The sequence below is a fragment of the Gymnodraco acuticeps genome, unplaced genomic scaffold, assembly GCF_902827175.1.
Source record: "Gymnodraco acuticeps unplaced genomic scaffold, fGymAcu1.1, whole genome shotgun sequence".
NCBI classification, from domain to species: Eukaryota; Metazoa; Chordata; class Actinopteri; order Perciformes; family Bathydraconidae; genus Gymnodraco; species Gymnodraco acuticeps.
This window is the reverse complement of record NW_022992126.1, coordinates 3,303,556-3,327,167: the sequence shown is the minus strand read 5'-3', so window position 1 is coordinate 3,327,167 and position 23,612 is coordinate 3,303,556. Positions and strand designations below refer to the sequence as shown.

Here is a 23,612-nt window from a genome sequence, read left to right as displayed (position 1 = left end):
CTCAGGCAGCAGCTACAGGGTGATATAACACAGTTGGCTAACACAGTGATCTGTGCAGAAGGAAGACACTGGGCTAAAAGAAGAGTGCAGCAGCCTGAACAACAAGCTTTCAAAGCTGATGTCCAGTTTTTAACGACAAGGTCAGAAATGAGAGTAGTGTTAGTGAGAATGTCATTCTATGACATGTTTATGTTGTTGTCATAGGGAACATGTTTAGCTTTTCCCCCCCCAAAAGTTCAAAGTCTCCTACCTCATCTCCTATAATAAGGAGGACAAAACTGTCAACATTTTCCCTCTGCTGGTCTATGGCCTTGTAGAGGGTAACGGGGTACAGAGTCGCTTAGATAAGCGGGGGAGTGCATCTGATGAAGAGATAGGTTGTTGTGCTCCCTATCTCTGTTTCTTATCCTATATCTAATAGAACTGCTCGGGTCTTGATAGATTGAGTGGGGAAGTTCATGAGATCTTTTTAGAGGGTTATCAAGAATAACTTTTATCCAATGACCTTTTCCCTCTCTGTCTGTGTCTGTGTATTCTCTTGTTCCGATTAACCCAGCCAAATCTTTTTTCTTGTTTTGTATCTATATCTACGCCGGGATCCGGAGTCGAGGCTGATCCTCTTGCTGTAGTCCTGTGTCTTGGATCCTCTATCCTGAGTTCTGGATTAAGTCGTGGACGTTCGGGTCGTGGCTGAACCTGTCTCTGCGGTCCTGCCTGGGTCTCGTCATGCTGCTTCCCTGATGGCTCCCACAGGATTGTAGCTGACATCCTCGTGGATTCATCTTCTTATTACAGACACATGCATTTCCTAACATTCAGTCTATATGCTGTCAAATGTATTATCTCTTCGATTTACACACGGCATCTATTGCACGTCTGTCCGTCCTGGGAGAGGGATCCCTCCTCTGTTGCTCTCCTTGAGGTTTCTCCCATTTTTTCCCCTTAAACTGTGGATTTTTCTCTGGAAGTTTTTCCTTGTACGATGTGAGGGTCTAAGGATAGAGGGTGTCGTTTTTCTCATGCTGATATTCTGAACAATCTGTGCTGTTGTATTTGCTGTAAAGTGTCTCTACTGTAGGCTATTTTTATTATATGTACAGCACTTTGGCTCGACCAAAAATCGTTTATAAATGTGCTATATAACTTGATTTGATTTGAATATTTAAAACCGATAAAAAAACACAAATTTGAATCCCATGGCCTTCAAAGCATAAAATAATGCCTTCTATCATATAAGGGACATCCTCTAATAAGCTAATCATGCATTGATTTTTGTTATTGTTTTGAATCAAAGAGAGTTTAAGGATGAATACGCTTTATATTTGGAGTCCTCTTTTAAGATTATCTCTCTTTATGTTCCATACCATTATCAGACAAATGTGTTTTTAAGTGTTTCTGTACATTTTCACAGAAGTCTCACACACTTGAAATCTTGACATTGACACAAAGGACAGCATCACATATAATATCTAAGCTGCGCCAAAAACCTAATTTGGCTGTTTTTTTTTAATCAGTCTCTTCATCTCACCCAACACTCCTTTCAGTAAAAGTATTTAAGGCACAACTAATGTTATTTTTATAAATATTTTAACTATAACTTTGAGGTCTGTTCCTCTTTTAGTGTAGCTGGCTCTGACAACACTTTGGTCCGCAGGAAGTCAGACACGAGAGGAGCAACGACTGCCGGGTCGTTCAGATGGATGTGATGATCGCCTGGTACCTTCACCACAGTGTGCTGAGAGAGAGAGAGAGAGACAATAAAATGTGTGAGAGATCTACCTTCGAACAATATATATTTAATATAATATATATAATGTTTGTCAATACAAATAGAGTGTAACACTTCAACTAATCTCTATTAATTGCAATAGGGATGCAGATCTGTAGGCAACAGGACACGATTTTGGTATCAACAGTTTCTGTGTGTAGTCCGAGTAGTATTGACCGATCACATTTCAGTAATCTTTGGTAGCATGCATGTAAACAAAAGAGACATAATATTTCGCATAGGGCGAAATACAATCTTGGGACCGATCGGCAATTGTCTGAAGATGATTTTGATTTGCTTTTTTATGTATTTATCTGCTTTAATATGCAGGTATCTGTTTATGGAGATGAGATAAATCATAATCCCTTAACTTCAACTCTTATATTTCTGTCCCAATTTGTTAAACAGATTGTGAACAATGCCCCTGTCTCTGAAGAGGGAGGTCTTGGATCGGATATCTGATATCGCTCACAGTGTCTGTGAGCTGTCTGGTCCTTAGCAGGTGGTGTACATGTACAGTGGATGTTTGAGAGATATTTCACAATAAATCATCAGCTTTCTGCAGCTGAAAACATTCCTGTGAGAGCGGTGAGAACTAACCCGAAATATTAAACTTGCTTCAGAAAAATCTAAAACTCTACAAAGAGTGGAGCCACAGTATCTGTAGGTTTAGGACTATGAGCAACACCTTTCATAATGACATTTGATACATTTGTATCATAGAAATATTGATTATAGCTGCTTTAACAACTCTTACTCTGACATTAGTCCCTCTTTGTTTTCCCTCCCACCAGCTGACTTGGAAAGAGAGCCCCATTGGAGCGATTAGTTGACGCACATCTTCTGTTCTCGCTCTCATCCGCAGCTCTGGACCAAACTCCATTATGTAGGTCACAGTGAGGTTCACAGCTAGAAAGATTTCTGCTGCCTCTGAGACATTGAGCTCGTAACACACAGATACTTTTTTGCATCTGTGCTGCCGCCTGTCTGCCTGTCGGTCTACGAGGCACAATTACACACACAGGCTTAACGGCTTAAAATAAATACCACGATGTAGGAGCACCTACCTCACACAAACACAAAGTAAAAATACACTCACATTTCTGTCCCTATAGGCCTGAAGCATTGCTGATATAAATGTCCTTTTATCTGGTTCAACAAATAATTTCTCAAAGCCGTCCTCTGCTCTGGAAAGGCAAAGACGAAAGAGAAGAAAAAGATTGTATGAATATTTAGTTAGATACAATTTATTGGTATTGCATTGAAAAATGGAGGAAATGCTTACAGAACAACTAGAACCGGGGCTTTAATCATCGACTGCAATTCTAGACTCTGCTCTGCAGTCATGCGCACCATATTTTTCTGAACAAAAAAAGAGAAAATAATACAATGAATAACACAGTACATGCATTTTATGGGCTGCACGAAACACCTGTGGTAGATACAAAAAGGAAAAGTGATGATTTTGTGCAGTTCAGCAAAAACCTACCAGATTAATACGAAAGTCTCGAGTAAACACCACACCTGCAAGATAAAAAAAAACACTTATTTATAGCATAAGAGTGGAGGGGAGAGAACTTATTCTGTGAGGAGCATCTCTAACAAACACGAAAACAGAGAAGAAGAGATAAAGACGTACCTCCTTCCACTTGAACGAGACCTCGCTCTAAGAGGATGTGTGCAGACTTTTCAGACAGTGTGGGGTTTGCAGCCTGCAACCTGAAATAAATAAAACACATTTTTAGAAAACACATGGATGAGTTGGTGTGGAGTAATCCTAAAACAACATAAAGGAAAGTGCAACACCTCTCTACCGCGTTTTCATAAGTGTAAACTCTTGTCTTCTTCTCCTCTGTTTTTTTTTCAAACTCAACCATCTGATCCATCCCCTGCCTCATCGCTTCAAAGACCTCTTTCTGAAGGAAAACAGAGAGAAATGATTAGGGAACACATTCAAAACTACTCTAGAGAGTGGATTTCACACCACAGGTCTTTGAAATATTGGGTAAGTTAACAATATTATAAGAATGCTTAACCACAAAGGACAAAACTATTGCACATGCATTGGTGACTTAAATTGCAAAGAACCTGTATATTTTTTCTCATTCAGTCCCAATGTAGAATTTATTGGACATTGTTATGAATTAATTGACAGTATTTTAACCTGAATCAAGGGTCCTGAAAAAGGATTATATTTCAGGAGCCCTATAACAGTGTAGCCGAGCGCCTCCTCCTTCATACAGCATAGATTACTAAATAAAATGTTATACTTCCAAAGACCTTTTTAAGTAAGTAAGCAAGTAAGCAAGAAACAATACATTCTCAACATGTGGAAGGACTAATGAAATTGTTATGAAGCGTGTTGAATGCAATGATTTTTTGCATCACAACTTTAAAGTGCAATGTATTTTTGTTCTTCCTTAACTAAACCTCAGATGATATCACTGTAGTAACTGTAGATTGTGTGAATACCAGATCTGTAGGAAAGAATCCATACGAGTCCAGCAGTACGACAGCATCCACCATCTCTGGATAGAGTGCACTGAACTGCAGGAAAATACAATAGATGCCACACAGTAAAGAAAAAACACTCAGTCAGTAGATGTATCCTAATAAATAGTGCTCTGTCATTAAAATGTCACTTACCATTCCAGCGATGTTACCACCTGAAATAAAAAGAAAGTGCACATATAAATATGAAATACCACAAGCGTTCTAATTGCTCAAATGCTTCTGTAAAGCTGCTCTCACCCATACTGTGTCCTATGATGGAGAACTTGCTCCACTGCAGAGCTGTGGGAGCAATTTCACAGATCATCAACCAGGTTCAGTATCTCATCACAGAACCCTGAGACATTTTAGTCGAAAGACAGTGAGAATACTGTGGCTAAACGGCAAAACAGATGCACCAGGGCAGGGTGATTTAGTTTAATAACATAACAATATTCTCATATTCAGATGCAATCATCCTCTCTTTCATGTGCTAAAAATTTAGATATTCTTGTATAATTACTTTTTAAAAAGGTCAAGAGTCAACTACTCTTAATTTATGTTTAATGCAATAAACTGTCTTCAACTGATGCATATTAATCAGGCAAAGCTCTTGAAATGTGTAAAATAGAACCCCAAATAATGATGTTTTTAATTAGATTTAGCTAAGGATCTGTATTTCAGGTTCACATGTTGCTCATATATATATATATATATATATCCCTCTCCACTGAAGGTCTATGACCAATATTAACACATTTTCATATCCCTTCAGAGATGTAGCTTGTTGAACGAAAGCTGAAATTGGATTTGAATTAAATATGTCTTGCAAGTTCTGTAACTCACTCACCGTCAACGACTCTGCGTACATCCATCACATAGGTGGGGAAAGAGTAGGAAACTCCAGCAGGACGATGTGACGACCGGCCGTGACCCGCCAGCTCCACCGCCACGTACCTGCACTCTGAGAGGAGACACACAGAAGAACCATAACTCACAGAGAGACCGTCACATTATCTCTGTGTTAATTACACATTTTAAACTAAACAAACCAAATATCCTTCACTCAATACTATTTTCAGTTGGATAGCTTTGCCTTACCCCCAAAACACACCAGGAGCGTCTGCGTCGCGTTACGGCCGCGCCGTGGCGGTCGTAAGGATCGCGGCCACTCTAGTCAATGGGTGCTATTACACCACACGCGCCGTGTTACGGCTCAGACGCGTCCCAGAAGCGGCTCGGCGCAGCGCTTTTCTAAAATTAGGATGAATCCTATTTTTGCCGCGGCGCAGCCGTAAGGTAAAGTCGGGCAGGCAGCCCCCCCCTCGCAGGAAGTGGAAAGGTGAGCATCCGGGCCAGGCCCATCCCCCACATATACTAATTTAGCAGACCCCACAACACCTCCACTACGAAACACAGCATGGACAACGAGGTGTTCATAATGGAAGTGGAGAAACACACAATTTGATATGATGTAACCAATGCTTTTTACAAGGACAACATCAGAAAGGACAAGGCCTGGTTTTTAGTCGCTGCAGTTTGTGGAGTGGAAGGTAACAACTACATATTAATGTTTTAAAGTTAATTAATACTTGTAGGTACAGTACAGAGCCATTCAGTAGTTTAACATCTTGTGAAAGTCGTTAAAAAACTGTTCAGTAAACTTGCATTTCACAATAAAGTAAGATCTTATTTCCTATATCAAGATGATTATATTATTATTATTTTGTATTTATATTTTTATAAATATTGGTTTTTTAACTATACTTTATCTTGTGAATTTCGCCCAGGGATCAATACAGTTGTGTTTAACTCTTTATAATGATATTATATCTTTGTATTATAATTTGTTTTTATTCATGTGTTATAACAACTACCCAAAATACTCTCAATAATGTTTAAATACAGTATGCTGTGGTGGAAAACCTTGCATTTATAGTCAGATGCAACAACAATAAACACGATTTAAACAGACACAAACATAAACCATTTAACTACGTATAGCCTACTTACTTGTAGAAGTACAAATGTCCAGGAAATATTCCAAAATCAACAACAACTGCGAGGCTGCACACACGACGCTCCGCTTCCGCAACGTTTTGAAACGCGTCTGGTGTGTGTTGTCGCAGGAGGAGGTCGCAGCGTGGCGCAGCCGCAACGTAACGCGGCGCAGACGCTCCTGGTGTGTTTTGGGGGTTAGAGACCAATAGAAAGACCTAATCAACCAGCAAAAGTTGTAATTTCTTGGTAGTAAAGTTATTGTTGAACATGCATGTAGGCCAGGAAAAATTGTTAAATCCTCATAATTTTAGAGGAGAGGCAGCGGCTCTAACAGCTGAGTTACAGCAGCTGCAAGGAGGAGCTGCACTGCACAGATACACACTGTCTACAGGCAAAGTGTAATCATCAAACACCTGCATGAGCTGGGAAGTCTTTTCAAAGTAGAGTTGAATAAACCAAGCTCAATTGTCAAGACTGTTTTTGGTCATACTGAGGGACAAACCAGGGGGTTTCTTATCTGTATTTTACTTTGAATTGAATATATAGCTGAGGCAAGCAGGACATGTTAAAGCAAATAAAAGAAAGAGGGGAAATTCTAGTCATCCCTCTTCTTAGATCTTCTTATTGTGAGGCAACAGGCCAACACTATTTAGGAGCCAAATCATTAATGGTTATGAACAGGAACTGTAAAATCCCATTTTTTGTTATTTCTTGTAATTCTAAAAGTAATTTATTTCTGATTGTTTTGTAAAAAAAACAAAAAGCAAACAAATTAACAAGACAAATGATGACGATGACCTAATATTTAATTTCTAAGAAAAATATATGCTAGAGGGGGTAGGACCAGAAAAGTTTTTTTAAGCTTCTTCTTGCCCCTGTTGAACATGACAGAGACTATTTGAGAATTTTTTTTTTTTTTTTTTTGTTATTTTTTTTTTTTTGTACTTAATAATTTGAGTGAGAAAAAAAAAGGAAAAGAAGAGAATATATATATATTATTGTTGTATGTTTTTGTTTCTGACATGTTCAATAAACTGACTAATGAAAAACACGCTTCCCAACTGCTGTGCACAAGGGGATCCCCATGTTCCCAGGGTATGTGTGTCTCTTAAGCAGGGGCGGATCTACCGGGGTGGCATGGGGTGGCAACTGCCACCCTAAAGATAGGCCTTGCCACCCCAGCTGCCACCCCAGTTGGCAGCTTTGTTTTGAAAGAAAAGTTGTGGCTCATCAGACATTTATGAGAGAAGTCTCTAATGTCCGAGTGCAAGTGAATGCAGCACAGGACGCAAGTCTTGTAACCCCTCCCCCGGCCCTGGTGCGAGCATGGAAATGTGAATGGCGGCGATTTCATTTGAACGGGACGGCGCAAAACGATAAGCATTCGGACCCAAGTAGAAGGAAGGAATGAGGTATTTGCGGTCTACAATGACAGAGAAAAGACTGTCAAGTTTGGCTGTACTCAGCATTGAATCAAAACGCACTAAAGCTTTGGATCTTAATACATTTGTGAGGCGTTTTGCTGAACAAACTGGTAATCGCCGCATTCAGCTGCCAACTTGATGCTCTGCTCACGGATGAGCATAAAAAACTGTTAAGATGATGACCTTGTAGGTGTGTATATATATTTTTTCTTTGTGGGGATCTGCCCCCCAAAAACTGTTTTAAGTCCTGAGAAAGTCAAATAAGACGGTGTGTAAAACGACACTGCCCAGCCAAAAAAAAGTAACCACTTTGATTTAACCAGGCCAGTAGGTAAGGACTTTCCACTGGATAATAACTGCAGCGATGTATATGTTTTAGCTGAATACACGTTTTTTAACCCTAACTTATGCAGTTAGTCACTTCTTTAATGTTTGTTCTTTCTGATGTAAAGTCCAGGTTGTAACTGTTTGCAGTAAAGTCGTGGGGTGCTGAACTGTTCTTTCGATTCGTTAGAATTTTGATATATGCTAGTAATTACTTGTCTTTCAAATTTGAAGGAGGGTGAGCAAGCATCTTGAGGAACATTCATCATTAACTAAAATATATAGTTTATTTAATAATAAATGAATATGTGAATCATAACAGTGATTGACAGCTGATAGGAATGATATGATTGTTAATAGTATCATATTCATTCAGACAAACATTGATGAGACTGTTAATTAATGTACTTATTGCAGCAGTCTTCATAGATTTGGTACCCCTGCTGGTCTAAGAGTGAAACAAACTCATTCAGTTATTGTTCATTTAAAATTCATTAAATTATGTCTGCCACCTTATATATGTATATGTAAGGCTTTACTGATGTGCCACAATAATGTCACCTAATGTTATTGAGTTCAAATATCAATATTGTGGCTTTCCAAGTTAACATTGATTGATATGACTGCGATTAAATCAGCATATACTTCTGCCAGTGGATGCCACCCCTCAAAATCTCCTGCCACCCTACCCTCTTGCCACCCCATGAATATTTTTCTAGATCCGCCCCTGCTCTTAAGGTAAATAATATTAAATATGAAAAATGTTAATTGATTTGTAATGGCCCTCTTGCCAGGTCAAATTACAGAGGAAAAAACTGAGATGTATGTTTTAAATGCAGTTTGAATAGTAAAATCCATCACTGAAATTATATCAATGTCTAAAATTAGGAAACTGCCTGCCGGAAAATTTGAGGCCGTATTTTTGGATATATCATTAGTATTTTGTAAGCAGTATGTGGGAGATTCTCCCATATTCAAACAGGGAAACACATTGAACAGATGACCTAGAAAAAGCCATAAAAGCAGTGCCATTGTATATTGAGTCTCTTATCAATTAAGGGTTAAAAGCCCATGCTGCAAGATTTTTAGTTACACCTTTACTTAAGGACATTAAGGAAGCTGGTGGCAAATAAGTTATGCATGAACAACAATTACCTTTGGGTAAATGGGGAATGAGGGTGTTGAATGTGCCACAGTTGTCAGCCCAGCCGTGCAGGCAGAGCACAGGACGGCCATGATCAGGACCCCAAACTTTCCCTCTGATCTCCCCCCATGGCACCGGTACACAGAGCTCTGAAACTGACACATTAAAAACTCTGGTTTAGTTCAACTTTGAACGGCTGAAAACTCTTCTGTTAACTTCTCTGGACCCAGTCCAACTAAATTAGTTTTTGCTCACCAGGAATGGAAATGGAAATGTACGCTCACTCAAGCAAAACTAAGAGATTGATGTGCCTAATGTAATATCACTCTCCACTGGAATAGCTTCTTGATCAGCTTCTTGATTTTAGGGAGAGGCTTTTTTTTTTGTATGTCCATGTGTGGGTTGAACTTCTGAATTGGTAATGTGTAGATCTCAAATAAAGTATAAATATGAATCAGTTCAAAAATAAAAACGGCATGACAAAATTATTATTATCTAAGTTAAGTTACGTGAAGGGGTAGGACCATACGTGTACAGTTGTTCCTGCTCCTTTTTGAACATGTAATATGTATTTGTCTTGTCTATTGATGGTTCACTTTATATATTTAGTATTCACATTATTCGTTATTCTTGTTTTGCTGTTGGAAATACCAATATTATCTATACCCATCTTATCCTTATGTCTGTTCACTCATACATGCCCTGTATTGTTATTAAAGTTGTCATTCGCACACATGCACTAATTTAACTCTAAAAAAACGCATCAATGAAAGCGACCCTCTACCACACAAAACAACACCTGTAAATAACCCTATTTGTGTTCTTTGAAATTGAAAAGGATATTGCATTGTGTTTGTTACTTTCGTTGCAGTTGTATGTCTTAAGTGTAATTTGGCATGCTTTTATTTTGAAGGCGAGTTAACGCTGTTGACAGGAAGTTGTTGTTGCTATGGAAACAAGAAACGTTTCACAGCGGGTGGAACTTGTCATAAAGTCCGTGATAATAACACCCACCCATTTAGCGGGAAGATATGATTGGTCAATTGTACTGTCATTTGACATTACTCTCTCGTTCAGTTACTATAGCGGGGCCTTCTGTGAATTCATAGCTGGACCGCCTGGACGTCCAACAGCTCCTCTCTTCACAGTAACTTGCAGAGACGAGCTTCTTTCATTTAACTCTTCACATTCCAACATAAACTGAATAGGCAGATTCGAAGGATTTATTTCTTTGGAAATGTTATTTTAATTACAATTAAATCAAGTTATTTTGGTAAAACTAATGAAAAATATAACTAAAAATATATATATAATTTGTTTTAATGTTTTTAAATATTATTTTGTAGAATATCTTAGGCCCTCACAGAGGGCCCTGACGGCTCGCCACTGGTCAACATTCATTTTCCATGTCTCTCTCCTTTCCATAACCTACAGCCTCTCTTCCATCTTCTTGAGTCTCTCTGTCTTCTTCCTGTTCATTACTCTCTCTGTCCTCTACGCTTTCTCTTTGTTCAATCTCTCCCTCGTTGTTCACTTTTTGCTCCTCTTCACTTGTCGCTCCTGCCAGTGAATCAAAAGCAATTCAGCAATTTAGTTCATTTCACTTGTTTGTTTGCATTCTTTTTGTATTTAAATCTGTTTTGTTTGATTCTCAAAAGAGAACAAAGATGTAAGCAAATTGTGTTTTATACAATTGTATGTTATTATGACATCATAACTACAATAGATGTATGTTTTAAAATTATGCCTATTGTAAATGAAGACTATTGTTATAGATAAATAGATAGATATGGGGTTGTTAAGCCTACATTATTTTTGTGTGACTATACCTGCAGTTCCTCCCTGACTTCCATCCCTTTCACTCTCTCTATTTCTCTCTGCCTGTCCTGTCTCTTCCTTACCAAAGCTGAGCTTTGACTGACGTAGTCTTTTCATTATATCTGAGTCAGTGTAAAAAGAAAACAATACAATGTTATATCTTCAATGTTTTACTCAAATTGAAATAAAAGAAAAGCATTACAACGTTTGTTAAAAGGTAATCCTTCTGACATTGGATGAATGTAATTAACTTTAGCTCTCTAGCTAGTTTATTCACGCAATTTAAACCAAAGTATAGCCTATATCTGCAATATAAGTTAGTGTGCATGTTGTCGGACGTCCACTGACTAACGTAGAGCGTTCACACAGGATCTGCTGCTCATATGATGTCCTGATGAACAGAAACACAAGTAGCCCGCTGGACTCAGATCTCTAGATACCTCATCACTCCTCCGCTGCTCCGGTACAAGTCCGGGCTGCGGTGATTTGTTGATAGATGTCGTCTTCTTCTGTTTGCTTTAATCGAGGCTACGTAGTTATGCAGCGCCCCCATGGTCAGTAAATGGAAGTACTAGAAAGAACCCCGTTTAGTGTAATTATTCCACAAGTTTTGTTATACACAGCTCGGAAAATATTACCGAGGTCCGGACCTCGGTGACCTCAATGGTAGATACGGCCATGCATGTAAACACGATTCATTTAACTGTTTTCTCTTCTGTTACACGCTGTCCTGGTTTTGGAATAAACACTCATGTTTCTCCATTCATCACACTACACACACTTATTACCTTACCTGCTTGTTTCATTGCACTGGTATGGAGGTGTCTTACGCCTTTTAAGGCCTGCAACATGTCGGTAAATACTAGTGATGGCAGTTTGACACTGAAGCTTCGAACGGACCTTCAACCCTGGACTTCCTATTCCAGAAGCAGTAGGCTTGTTTGAGACGCGTTGCGGCTCGCCTCGAAAGTAGACGAGAATAGCCGATCGCAGCCGGGGGATGTCTCAAAAAGCTCGCCTGAAGTCGGACAGCTCGGAGTCGGCTTCGTCTTCTTCTTCTTCTTCTCTCGTTTTTTTTGGCGGATTGCAAACAACTTTAAGGTGCATACCGCCACCTCCGGAGTCGGTTTGACTCGGTTTGCATTTATAAAGAATGCACACATGTGTTTAATCGTTAATGTCAGATATGTACTAAGTAAATACATTTGTTCCTGCTCAAGATTAGATTCAACTTTATTGTTATTGCACATATTACAGGTACTGAGACAACGAAATGCAGTTTAGCTTCTAACCAGGTGCAACAAGCAGTAAAGTGAAAAGTAATGTACACAATAGACAGAATAAAATATAGAATGAATTGAATGATGAATAAACAGTGAGGGGTATGAATACACTAGATATCAGCCTGTGAGCAGTATGAACAGTGTGTATGAATGTGCTAAGATATATAAAGTATGAAAACGGTAAGCAGTGCAAGTATAGTATAAAATATATGGATATTAATGTCATGATGATAAACATTGTGGAACAATGATGAAAAATGGGAATGGATGTGGCGACGTAAAACTGACACAAAACAACAACAAACTTTTGCCGAGCCAATTGGAGAGTTTCATCAGCAGCACGGGGTAAAAACCACCAATGAGCGCTCAGCTCGAAATACCAGTGAGTCGTTTCCCATCAAGCATTTCGCTTCCGCAGCCCGTGGAGAGGAACTGCGCCGCCTCGCCACGCCTCGCTCTCAAGGCTGCGGGCGTCTTTGTCCCGCGAGATTTCAACGTCTCATGTAGGCGAGCCTCCAGAGCAAGTCGGACTAACCATCATGCAACGCACTAGCAAGACGTTGATCGCAACTGCGCAGGTCTCGCTTGTCTCAAACAAGCCAAGTGCTTCGAAGCTTGCTTCAAATCACGTGACATATGACGTCCGAAGCAGCAACTGCTTCAAATCACGTGACATGTGACGTCCGAAGCAGGGTTGCATTCCAATAGTCCATTTAGCTTAGGAACCTTCCTAACGGAGTGAAATGACCCGGAAGTACGTCACTGGCAGCCATGATAAGTGCCGTTCCAATTCTCCAAATGAAAGGAAAGGAGGTTTCAAACTTCCTTTATAACCTCCTTTAGCTTAGGAACCACTGGACCTCCCTAACCGAAAGGAGAGGAGAAAATGCTGCCCCACAATGCATTGCAGCCGGAGCATTTGCCATCACGACAGTCGGCCGTTCACGGAAACAACCGATTATGACCGAGAAATTATATCATGAAAGTTACGGTGCTTATTAAGCATTTTAAAACGTATGTGGTAAGTTGCCAAAGTGCTTTGTTCTGAACGTTCATCAGTATTATAATCAAAAAGAGAAATATGAACGTTAGTTTTTACTGAAATGATCAAATAAAGTCAACAGGCTTGTTTGAGACGCGTTGCGGCTCGCCTCGAAAGTAGACGAGAATAGCCGATCGCAGCCGGGGGAGGTCTCAAACAGCTCGCCTGAAGTCGGACAGCTCGGAGTCGACTTCTTCTTCTTCTTCTCTCGGTTTTTTGGCGGATTGCAAACAGCTTGAAGGTTGAACTGCTGCCTCCGGAGTCGGCTTGACTCGGTTTGTATTTATAAAGAATGCACACATGTGTTTAATCGTTAATGTCAGATATGTACTAAGTAAATACATTTGTTCCTGCTCAAGATTAGATTCAACTTTATTGTTATTGCACATATTACAGGTACTGAGACAACGAAATGCAGTTTAGCTTCTAACCAGGTGCAACAAGCAGTAAAGTGAAAAGTAATGTACACAATAGACAGAATAAAATATAGAATTAATTGAATGATGAATAAACAGTGAGGGGTATGAATACACTAGATATACACAGCAGCCTGAGAGCAGTATGAACAGTGTGTATGAATATGCTAAGATACAGAGATGGGGACTCGAGTCTGTGACTCGGACTCGAGTCGCACTTAAGTCGCACACACAGAGACTTCAGACTTGACTTGGACTCCTGGTCAAAAGACTTCGGACTCAACTTGGACTCGTGTGTTGGGACTCGTGAACAATCATTGTGTTTTCTATTTTTGGCGTATTAAAGGTGGGGTAGGTAAGTTTGAGAAACCGGCTCGAGATCGCTAGAATTTGAAAATACACAACCGGAGAAAATCTGCCACTTCCTCACAGAGCCCCTCCTCCAACACACACGAACGCGCACATGACCAATGAGGGCACGAGATAAGTTTGTGCCCCGATGGAAGGCTGACAGGCAGGTAGGCCATCCAGTTACTTTAGCCGGGCCGGCTATCGGGATGTTAAGAGCATTCCATGGAATATAACAAAAAGTGTATCTCGAGCCGGTTTCTCAAAGTTACCTACCCCACCTTTAACATTAACATTAACATCATGGTAACACCATGGCGACCGGCGGCACACCTGCAGCTGTACCGCTTGTAATTAGGTTCAACTATAAAAACTTCGAACAAAACGCCGGCGGCACCAACAAAAGGAGCGCACACTGCAAAGTCTGCAATATTAAAATCAAGGATGCTGGTGCAACAACGTCACATTTCATCAGGCACTTGAAAACTCACCCGGAGAGGTCAGTCACATTATCGCATATGGACGGTTAGCAAACATGTTTAGCTCAGCATCAGCTATGTAATGTTAACTTAGCTTGCTACTAGCTTTGTAACTGAATATTTGAAAAGATGAGTGAATGTTTGCTTGTCACACTTGTTTGCGTTGAGTGGCGTTGACATCCAACTCTTGACATGACATAAAAAGGTCGGTAACGTTAATCATTACGTTCCGCTGCCACCATCTACTGGCTAACGTTAAACGTAGAAAAATACATAGTTACATACATAAATACATCTGTCGGTTTATAGACAGGTTACAGGTTTATTGTTGACCACGTAACGTTAATGTTACAGGTTTATCAGGTTACCATTACACTGGGTTTGAGTGAGAGGATAGAGGAATATGTTTATTTATAGTAGACTTAAAAGATGTAATTAGAGACCCAATGTAATTAAACAATACGGTTGCAGAGGTCAAATTTTAACATTTTTGTCCACTGGCCAAATGGCTAGCCTAGTGAATGTTGAAATGTTACCAGCCACTCAATAGATTGCCATTGTTATTTTTGGCTGGTGCGTGCAACATACAGTACCAGCCACTTGCATGATTTACCAGCATTTGGCTGGTAAATGGTGTTAATGGTAGATATCTCTTTTGGAACAGGTCATGTTTTAATATCACCAGTTCAGTATATTTCAGATAATATTGCAGCAATAGTTTTTTAGTTGCAAAGAACAAATGTTTACTTTTAAGTACTTTTAACACAGTTTCCCTGCGGGGGATTAATAAAGTATTTGTGATACTGATTTCTGATTCTGAAGTGTTTTGCTTATAAGTTGTTTGCATTTAGCTAAACTGTGATGTTTTTCCTCATATTGCATTGCAATAGCCTGTTTAAAGTGATCATATAACAAACAACTAATCAGTACTGATACTGTATGCTAATAGATATAGGAGTGATAATAATACAGTAAATGCTTTGAATTTCTTAGATATAGCTGTGCAGTATTCTTAACAGACTGGATAGCAACAGACAATAGAAGGCTTATTACAACCAGAAGAGACATGAGACTTTTATTTTTTAGAGACTTGAGACTTGACTTCGACTCGTGACCAAAGACTTGAGACTTGATCAAGTCTCACCCCACAAACACTTGAGACTTGACTTGGACTCATGACCAAAGACTTGAGACTTGACTTGGACTTGCAAAAAAAGACTTGTGAACATCTCTGCTAAGATATATAAAGTATGAAAACGGTAAGCAATGCAAGTATAAAATATAGGGATATTAATGTAATGATGATAAATATTGTGGAACAATGATGAAAAATGTGAATGGAAGTGGCGACGTAAAACTGACACAAAACAACAACAATCTTTTGCCCAGCCAATTGGAGAGTTTCATCACCAGCACGTGGAAAAAACCACCAATGAGCGCTCAGCTCGAGATACCAGCGAGTCGTTTCCCATCAAGCATTTCGCTTCAGCAGCCCGTGGAGAGGAACTGCGCCGCCTCGCCTCGCTCTCAAGGCTGCGGGCGTCTTTGTCCCGCGAGATTTCAACGTCTCATGTAGGCGAGCCTCCAGAGCAAGTCGGACAAAATGACTAATCATCATGCAACGCACGAGCAAGACGTTGATTGAAATTGCGCAGGTCTCGCTTGTCTCAAACAAGCCTACTATCTCACTGAGCTGTGTGGGGTTTGTTCAACCTTTAAAATATGTTTGAATGGTGATATACACAGTGATAGATGTTAAGCACTAACGTTTATAATAAATACATTTGTATTGATTTTAAGATATTTTCATACAATCATACGTATTGGGATTTTGTATTAATGTGGACTGGAGGGAGAGGGTGACGAGCATAAGTTTCACTTTCCTTTTTTATTTCAATTCCAACTTTGGTCATGAAGAATATGTTTCTCTATTGTCCACGTTCATAAAGCATAAAGCAACAGCATCAGAGCACGGTGCAGAGTCTCAGATGAGTTTACAGTAGTCCCTCGTTCTTATTAAACATCCATGTTGTAGTCCGCTGTATAGAAAACTGTAGTTTCCATAGTTTCCCCACAGCAGCAGACGCACATTCATGACGTCCGCTGGCGCATCATAAACACGTCGGATAGTGAAAGTGCATTCGGATTCTCTAAAGTACCGCGGTCTCTTCTCCTAAGTCCTTTTGAATTCTCCTATCCACTATCCCTTAACCCCGTGACGTTTCACTCAGAGGTCAAGGAATAGGAGATAGGGTTAGAATTTAGGAGCTGATTTTTGGATTATCGGAACGCAACCCAGCAACTGCTTCATTTCCTGAATGAATCACTTGACTGGTTCGCGGTCCATTCACGCGATTCAATGCATTGCCTCGTCTCGATTCTGACAGGTTGAAACAGTTTCAAATTTGAGCGCTTCAACACTTATGACCGCTCTAAACAATGCACAATGTGTGGGTTGTTGTCGTAGTTTGCGTTGTTGCTGTTGAGTTGTTGTTGGTATTGCATTTGATATCATTATAGAGCAAGCCAGGAAGAAAGATAGGTCGTTCTGGCTCGGGAAACACTTCGAAATGTGGAGAAGTTGTGAACAAAAAGACAATTATCAGTAATATAAAAACAGTTAAATATTTCAAGGAATAGATAGCCCAGTGGGTACAGCCGGCGGCCCGAATGCGGCGATGTCCTCCGCGCAGCTGGTTCAAAGCCCGGAATGGATGTATTTTAATCATTGCTTTTCAACTTTAATAACTGATAAAAGGCCCTCTCCTCCCAAATATTTTTCCAGCACTCTCTAGTCTCTTCTCAATAACCCAATACACACAATTATCAATCTTTAATTGCAAATAGAACATGATATTCAGCAGGGGCGTCGCCTGGGGTAGCCCCGGATGTTTTTTCTTTAGCCCCGGACAAATTCTCCCTCAATAATATAATACATTAACCTACTTTACCTATAGGACGGACGGCAGAAATGTAATTTCCCATGTTCAGTGAATGCAACACAGACGACGCCACCAGACCAATCAGAGAGTTGCATGGAAATAAACGTGTTTTATTGGCTGACAGGTACGTACCTCTCCTCTGTGACAATGTTTAAACTTTAAACTGTCACCCCCGGACGCGGAGATTCTGAAGATGGACATTAGACATTTATTTAATAAAAAAGACGGCAATTTTCAAGTGGTGGCTCACACAACAACCCCAGAGCCACCACCTGAGCCAGATGAACAAGGTATGTACCTGTCAGTAAACTTACAAGTTATGCGAACATAAGCAAAGCATAAATTATAGCTACGTTGACGTTACTTTGAATCGCGCGGGTAAGCTAAACCGTTAGCAAGTAGCTATAGCTAGCCAGATATATTAAATAAACACTTTGTCAAACAATCTAAATGTTGTGTTTTTTAGCGTTACTTGGTGATTTCAAAGAAAGCTCTCTGGGAAATGTTGACTTACTGTGTTCGACATGAAGCTAGAAGCTACCTTACAGTAGTACACAGTTGATCCTGATTCCTGAGTCCTGTCAGTTAAAGTGTTTCATAGTTAGCTTAGCTAAGCATCAACCTAGCACTGAAATATATATATGGATGTTATGTGACAGTATTTCTGAGAAAAAGTCAGCTGAAATGGTGGCATAGTTGCCACTGCTTTACGTGTCGACAGCATGTTTGAACGTATTTGCAGCAGTAAATGTGGCTGTCTGGCCACTGACGTTGCCATAACAACACCTGCATTTAAATGTGCAACCTCTTTTTGTGACAGATTTTGCATGAAAATATAATTCTTCTGATTTATATTTCCTATTGACAGCTAGTTTCTATGTGAACATTATGAGATGGACAGCCAGCTAACAAGCTTTTTATACAAATATTTCAGATCAAAGCCAATCCAGTGGGGCTCCTGAAAGGGAGCAAGGGACACTTTGCTCCCAAATATTAAGCCTTGACCCGCATCTTAAAATTGATATGATCAAAAAATGATCTGCATTGTCGGAGGCCTTTTTTCCTCATTATCATGTCAAATTCTACAGCTTTCCTTAGTGTTGAATGCAGAAAGATGACTATATTAGAGTATTAAGTGAAAATGACTATATTAAAGTTTTAAGTAAATATATTAAGTGAATTACTCAAACTGCATTTGTATAGGAATGATTCTGTCCTATTGGCAGATAACTACTCTAACAGTGATATCTACAAGAGATGTAAATTTAACTATTTTCAATTGGTTAGTATTACATTTTGTGACAGTGTGGTGACACTCATTTTAATGAAGTGTGTATCTTGAAATTCGTTTATTTGACAGAGCTGGAAACTGATTGACTTACATACTTGTTTGTGTTTACCTACACAGTCATCACAGATGAGCCAAACAGAGTAGAGGATGAAGAAAGGAGAACAGGAGAAAGGGACACACAAGAAGGAGAAACAACAGACAAGAACGACAATGGAGACAACAATGAACAGGAACACCAGAACAGACAAGAGTCAATGGGTAACATGACTGATTTAGGGACTGCAGATACAGGGCCAAGGCAAGTGAGACATCACTGCTTTCCATTTGGCCAGCAAAAGAGATCATTTCAACCACAAACAGCAAGTGATGAGGGATTATCATTTCCTCCTTCCATCCCTTTTTTCTGTTTAATCTGATTACTAACAACTTCTAATAATTTATGTTAATAATAAGTGTTTTTAAATAATAAACCCGTTTCTGATTCTGATTCTTTGATTTTTGTTGACATATGGGTGTTGAGAGATGTATCCATATCTCTTAATGTTGCTCTCAAAGTGCACAAGATTGATGCTTTTAACTTCAGTATTTAAAAAAAATCTTCCTGGGGGACCCCAGAGGAGGTGAGTTCCCCCCAAAATAGCACTTTATCTCTGCTTATGTAACTCCGGTGTAGTGTCCCCTCGTCAACAGATCACTCAGAGCTGGTGATTACTTTCCTGCATTTCAATGGACAGCATATAAAAAGGACACCTGAGCTGCATTGCTTAAGAGATCCTCTCATGCTATCTCTTTTACAAAATAAGTGTCCAGTCAACAACAAAACATCAGTGATCGTATAGCTGTAGTATATTTTTCACAAGCAATGTGAAACATTAAACTTATACAAACTGGTGTACAAAACTCACATACCTGCGTTGGTCTCCTGGAGTGTCTCTACTCTTTCTTCTCCACATCTCTTGTCCACCATCAGAGATTGCAAACATTTCAGAAACAGCTAGAGGTAGGGGACAAACAACTTGTTCGCTGGGCATGTCAAAAACCTCCCTGCTTTGATCAAGACTTTAGGGAGCCTTTCAGCTCCTCTAGCAAAGGGACTGGAAAGCAAGCTTTGAAAATTCAGTACCATCTACATGCTGTCATGTTCCAGACACTGCTCTCAACCACTCAGGGCCTGCATAAATACCTGCAGAAAGAAACACTTGACTTGGTGCAGGCAGTAGATTACAAAACAGCAGTTGAGAACACACTGAAAAGTTACCGAAGTAACGAGAAAGCACATGAGGTCTATGACAAGACCAAGGCCCTGTGCAATGATCTTGATATTCCCGAAACTGTGACACAGAGGAAGAAGCGTAGAAACATGGAAGACTTTGTAGTCAAGGCATCATGTGGAGCAATGTGAAACATTAAACATAAATAAACTGGTGTATAAAACTCACATACCTGCATTTCAATGGACAGCATAAAAGGACACGTGAGCTGGGTTCTGGTGCTCAGATTAGCTATTGATGATCACATTGATAAATCATATAAACAAATAGCCAATCTCACAAAAAACATGTTGCTGTGACTGTGAGCATTAAACAATTAACATTAAACTAAACAAACACAACAGTACGTTATTGTCCTTATAAAATAAAAACATACATTTTGTCCACCGAGATAATACAGGCACCTTACCCTCAAGAGATCCTCACGTGCTATGAGAATCTCCCACAATCCATTGCCGTAACAAAGCTAATGCAGGCGCACGTTTGTGACACCAGATGGCGCAATTGTGTATGTGCGTGTGGGGAGTCTTGCAGTAGAACATTTGACTGTAGCGACACTGGGCTAAGCCCCGAATGTTTCCAGGTCCAGGCGACGCCCCTGATATTCAGTCTTAGTGTGTGTGTGTGCATCGAATATTTTTCAAGGCAAAGATACGTTAAACCCACTGCAGCCTTGCACTTCGCCAGGAGAGGTAGCTGTAACTGAAGCTTCGAGAAATTAACCTATTTCCGACACAATTGTCCAAGTGGTTCGACGCTTCATTCAAAGCTTCATTTTGCCATCACTAGTAAATACCACCGCTAAACAGCTGATGTAAAACCTATAAAACAAAAACAAATCTTAAAACTGAAATACTTTTACACCCTTTTTGACGGTTACTGCCGATGTTTTCCGGGTGTTGAAAACCCACGTGACACGATTTGAAGACGCTATTGGATAAACAGACATGGAGCAACTGTCTGGACCAATCAGCGATAAGAAGAGGAAGGGCTTCCCTCTCACAAGATAACAAACAGAGATCGTTTTAAAATAAAATGAAGTTAACAAATGTTAATACACAAACATTGTGAAATTATGCATAAGGACAAGAAGAGGAAACATAGGATAGTGTCACGTCAGAGAATTATAATTGTTTTAAATAAAACTCAGTAAACGAGGTTTGAGGAATCTATTAATGAATGGGATAAGTATCATGCAATGTCAATTACATAAGTCTTAAAGATAAGAAACAAAGCAATAAACAAAAGACAAAATAGACAATAAGAGAAATCAAATGATTTGATATGTAGGCCTAATCTATATCTATCTATCTATCTATCTATCTATCTATAATTTACTTGGAATCAAAATGTTCCAGATCAACTTAGGAGGTGTTGTGAACATTTGAAGTGTGGTGAGAGGATGGGAGGTCTGGAATAATTTGGTGATATGACGGTGAAGGGAGTATAAAATGTCAGCTTTGAGGGGGGAAGTCAGGTCAAGAAGAATTTTGTACAACATCACACAGGACATTTTACTACTCTGCAGGTATGAGATATATTTTTTAATTGTTTTAAATGTAATTAGAATAATAGGGTATAAGGACAGAGAAATGTCATTGTGGAAAATACTTTTACACAAAACAATATAAGAAATAAAGCAGTTTTTAAGTGCCAAGGTTAGTATTGAAGAAATAAAAAGGTATTTATAACCATGTACAGCTTCAAGAGCATCATCTGATTTCACTTCACATGAATTGTGCAGGGCTTCACCAAGGTTACAGTGCAGACTCAGTGAGGGCAGCTGAGGTGATGAAGACGCCTCTTTCTAATAATGAATCACACTTGTTCAGCAGTGACTGCACACAATGAAACGGTGGATGTGTAACTTGATGTGATCAGAGACCTTTATTTTTCTTGGATTTGTATGTTACTTCCTGTGACTGAATCTGCTTTTTATTCCTCAAATCTGTGCTTTTATTATATATTATATTACCTCCTCAGATAATGGCTGACTTTGACATGGTGCTGAAGTGCTGGGGTCCAGTGGAGGCGGACTACGCAACCCACGGGAGTCTGGTGCTGACCCGGTCAGTGTCTCCTACCAGATTAGATTAATCTGCCCTCTGGGTCAGGAGGTTTGCAGGGCTGTAGAAATGTTTTTTGAAGGCACATTATTTTTCATTAAGTTCATATTAAATGTGAGGCCATGACAGTGTCCTCATTAGGGGTGAAACAATACATCAATATAGATTGATATAAATTAATTTACAAGTCAACAATCCATACAAATCATAATTTTTAAGATTTAGAATTAAACAAGACTTTTGAAGTAAAACAGGCTGTTTTTTTAATGTATTTAATTGATTAGATTTTCTTTTATTTGTATAAAGAAGAATATATATGTTTTAAACTTTTTATATCTAAATGGGTCTAATAGTTGTTCTAAACATAACGGAATCTGTTAGACTTTGTGATATCAGAAAATATTGTATTGATGTCAAAGAATAAATATAGAATATAGGCTATTATCATATTGTGATAAACTTGTGATTTAAACCCCTTGTCCTCAGTTGTGAGTGTTATTTCAGGTGAACCCTCACATTTCCTTTTCCTCGCAGTTTATTCACAGAGCACCCAGAAACCCTGAAGTTATTCCCCAAGTTTGCCGGCATCGCCCATGGGGACCTGGCCGGGGATGCAGGTGTTTCTGCCCACGGTGCCACAGTGCTGAATAAACTGGGCGATCTGCTGAAGGCCAGAGGCGCCCACGCTGCCCTCCTCAAACCTCTGTCCAGCAGCCACGCCACCAAGCACAAGATCCCCATTATTAACTTCAAGGTGAGGTTGATTGACATGAGGGCAAGTTCGAACGTATCTAGACCATTGTGGTTTGATCTTTCCTCCAACTTTTTGTGTCCTCCAACCTAATTTTAAAGCATTTTTTGTGATTCTTGTTTTCAGCTGATTGCAGAGGTCATTGGTAAAGTCATGGAGGAGAAGGCGGGACTGGATGCCGCCGGGCAGACTGCCCTGAGGAACGTGATGGCCGCCATCATCGCTGACATGGAGGCCGACTACAAAGAGATGGGCTTCACTGAATGAAGATCAGATTCACAAAGTTTTGCCGACGACAGACAGGAAAATGTACCACATGCACAATAAAATGATAAAAATGGTCTGATCTTCTGTAAGCCTAATTAAATAATGTTTGCAATTAAATGAAATCCATTACAGCAGGATCCTTAACTACCTATAAACCCTTATCACAAAAAAATTCTCTGCTCCTTTTTTTCAGGCACTATCCAAGATTTTATTCTTTTGCTGAATATTAAAAAACACTCACTTGATTTATGTGTTTTATTAGTCACCTCCTGTGTCCTCAATATTCAAGGTAATAGAGTTATAAATCAGTGCTGTTAAAATTAAGTGTGCTCATCGCAAATAATAAATTAAAGGAGAAAACATGTCGTTGCAAAGCCATTTCAATTTTTAAAAAATGAATTGGTTAGTGGGAAGCCACTCCAACATCTAAGAAACTGAGAATTTGAATGGAACCCTCTTTGTTTATCACACACATGTTCATGTACAC

The 23,612-nt window shown here is 39.5% G+C and overlaps 2 protein-coding genes across 4 annotated transcripts; one reads left to right on the top strand and one right to left on the bottom strand.

The window, feature by feature from the left end:
• Window positions 1-1,047: 1,047 nt before the first annotated feature.
• Window positions 1,048-12,018, bottom strand: LOC117537869 (serine hydrolase-like protein). Of its 2 annotated transcripts, XM_034203248.1 has the most exons (12): window positions 11,763-12,018; window positions 9,163-9,306; window positions 5,109-5,222; window positions 4,520-4,561; window positions 4,415-4,434; window positions 4,241-4,315; window positions 3,575-3,684; window positions 3,408-3,487; window positions 3,258-3,292; window positions 3,054-3,130; window positions 2,868-2,955; window positions 1,048-1,735 (listed from the first exon to the last, which is right to left on the bottom strand). In XM_034203248.1, the coding sequence occupies exons 1-12, from the start codon at window positions 11,818-11,820 to the stop codon at window positions 1,592-1,594; spliced, it is 987 nt and encodes a 328-aa protein (XP_034059139.1). In that variant the 5' UTR covers window positions 11,821-12,018; the 3' UTR covers window positions 1,048-1,591. The 2 variants fall into 2 exon arrangements, with proteins under 2 accessions (XP_034059139.1, XP_034059140.1); XM_034203249.1 differs by lacking the exon at window positions 9,163-9,306 and having other exon boundaries at window positions 11,763-12,006.
• A 2,502-nt stretch (window positions 12,019-14,520) lies between these two features.
• Window positions 14,521-23,274, top strand: mb (myoglobin). Of its 2 annotated transcripts, none has more exons than XM_034203471.1 (4): window positions 14,521-14,557; window positions 22,025-22,110; window positions 22,642-22,861; window positions 22,985-23,274. In XM_034203471.1, exons 2-4 carry the CDS (start codon window positions 22,028-22,030, stop codon window positions 23,123-23,125), a joined length of 444 nt encoding a protein of 147 aa, XP_034059362.1. In that variant the 5' UTR covers window positions 14,521-14,557; window positions 22,025-22,027; the 3' UTR covers window positions 23,126-23,274. The 2 variants fall into 2 exon arrangements, with proteins under 2 accessions (XP_034059362.1, XP_034059363.1); XM_034203472.1 differs by lacking the exon at window positions 14,521-14,557 and adding an exon at window positions 21,535-21,569.
• The last annotated feature ends 338 nt before the right edge of the window (window positions 23,275-23,612 follow it).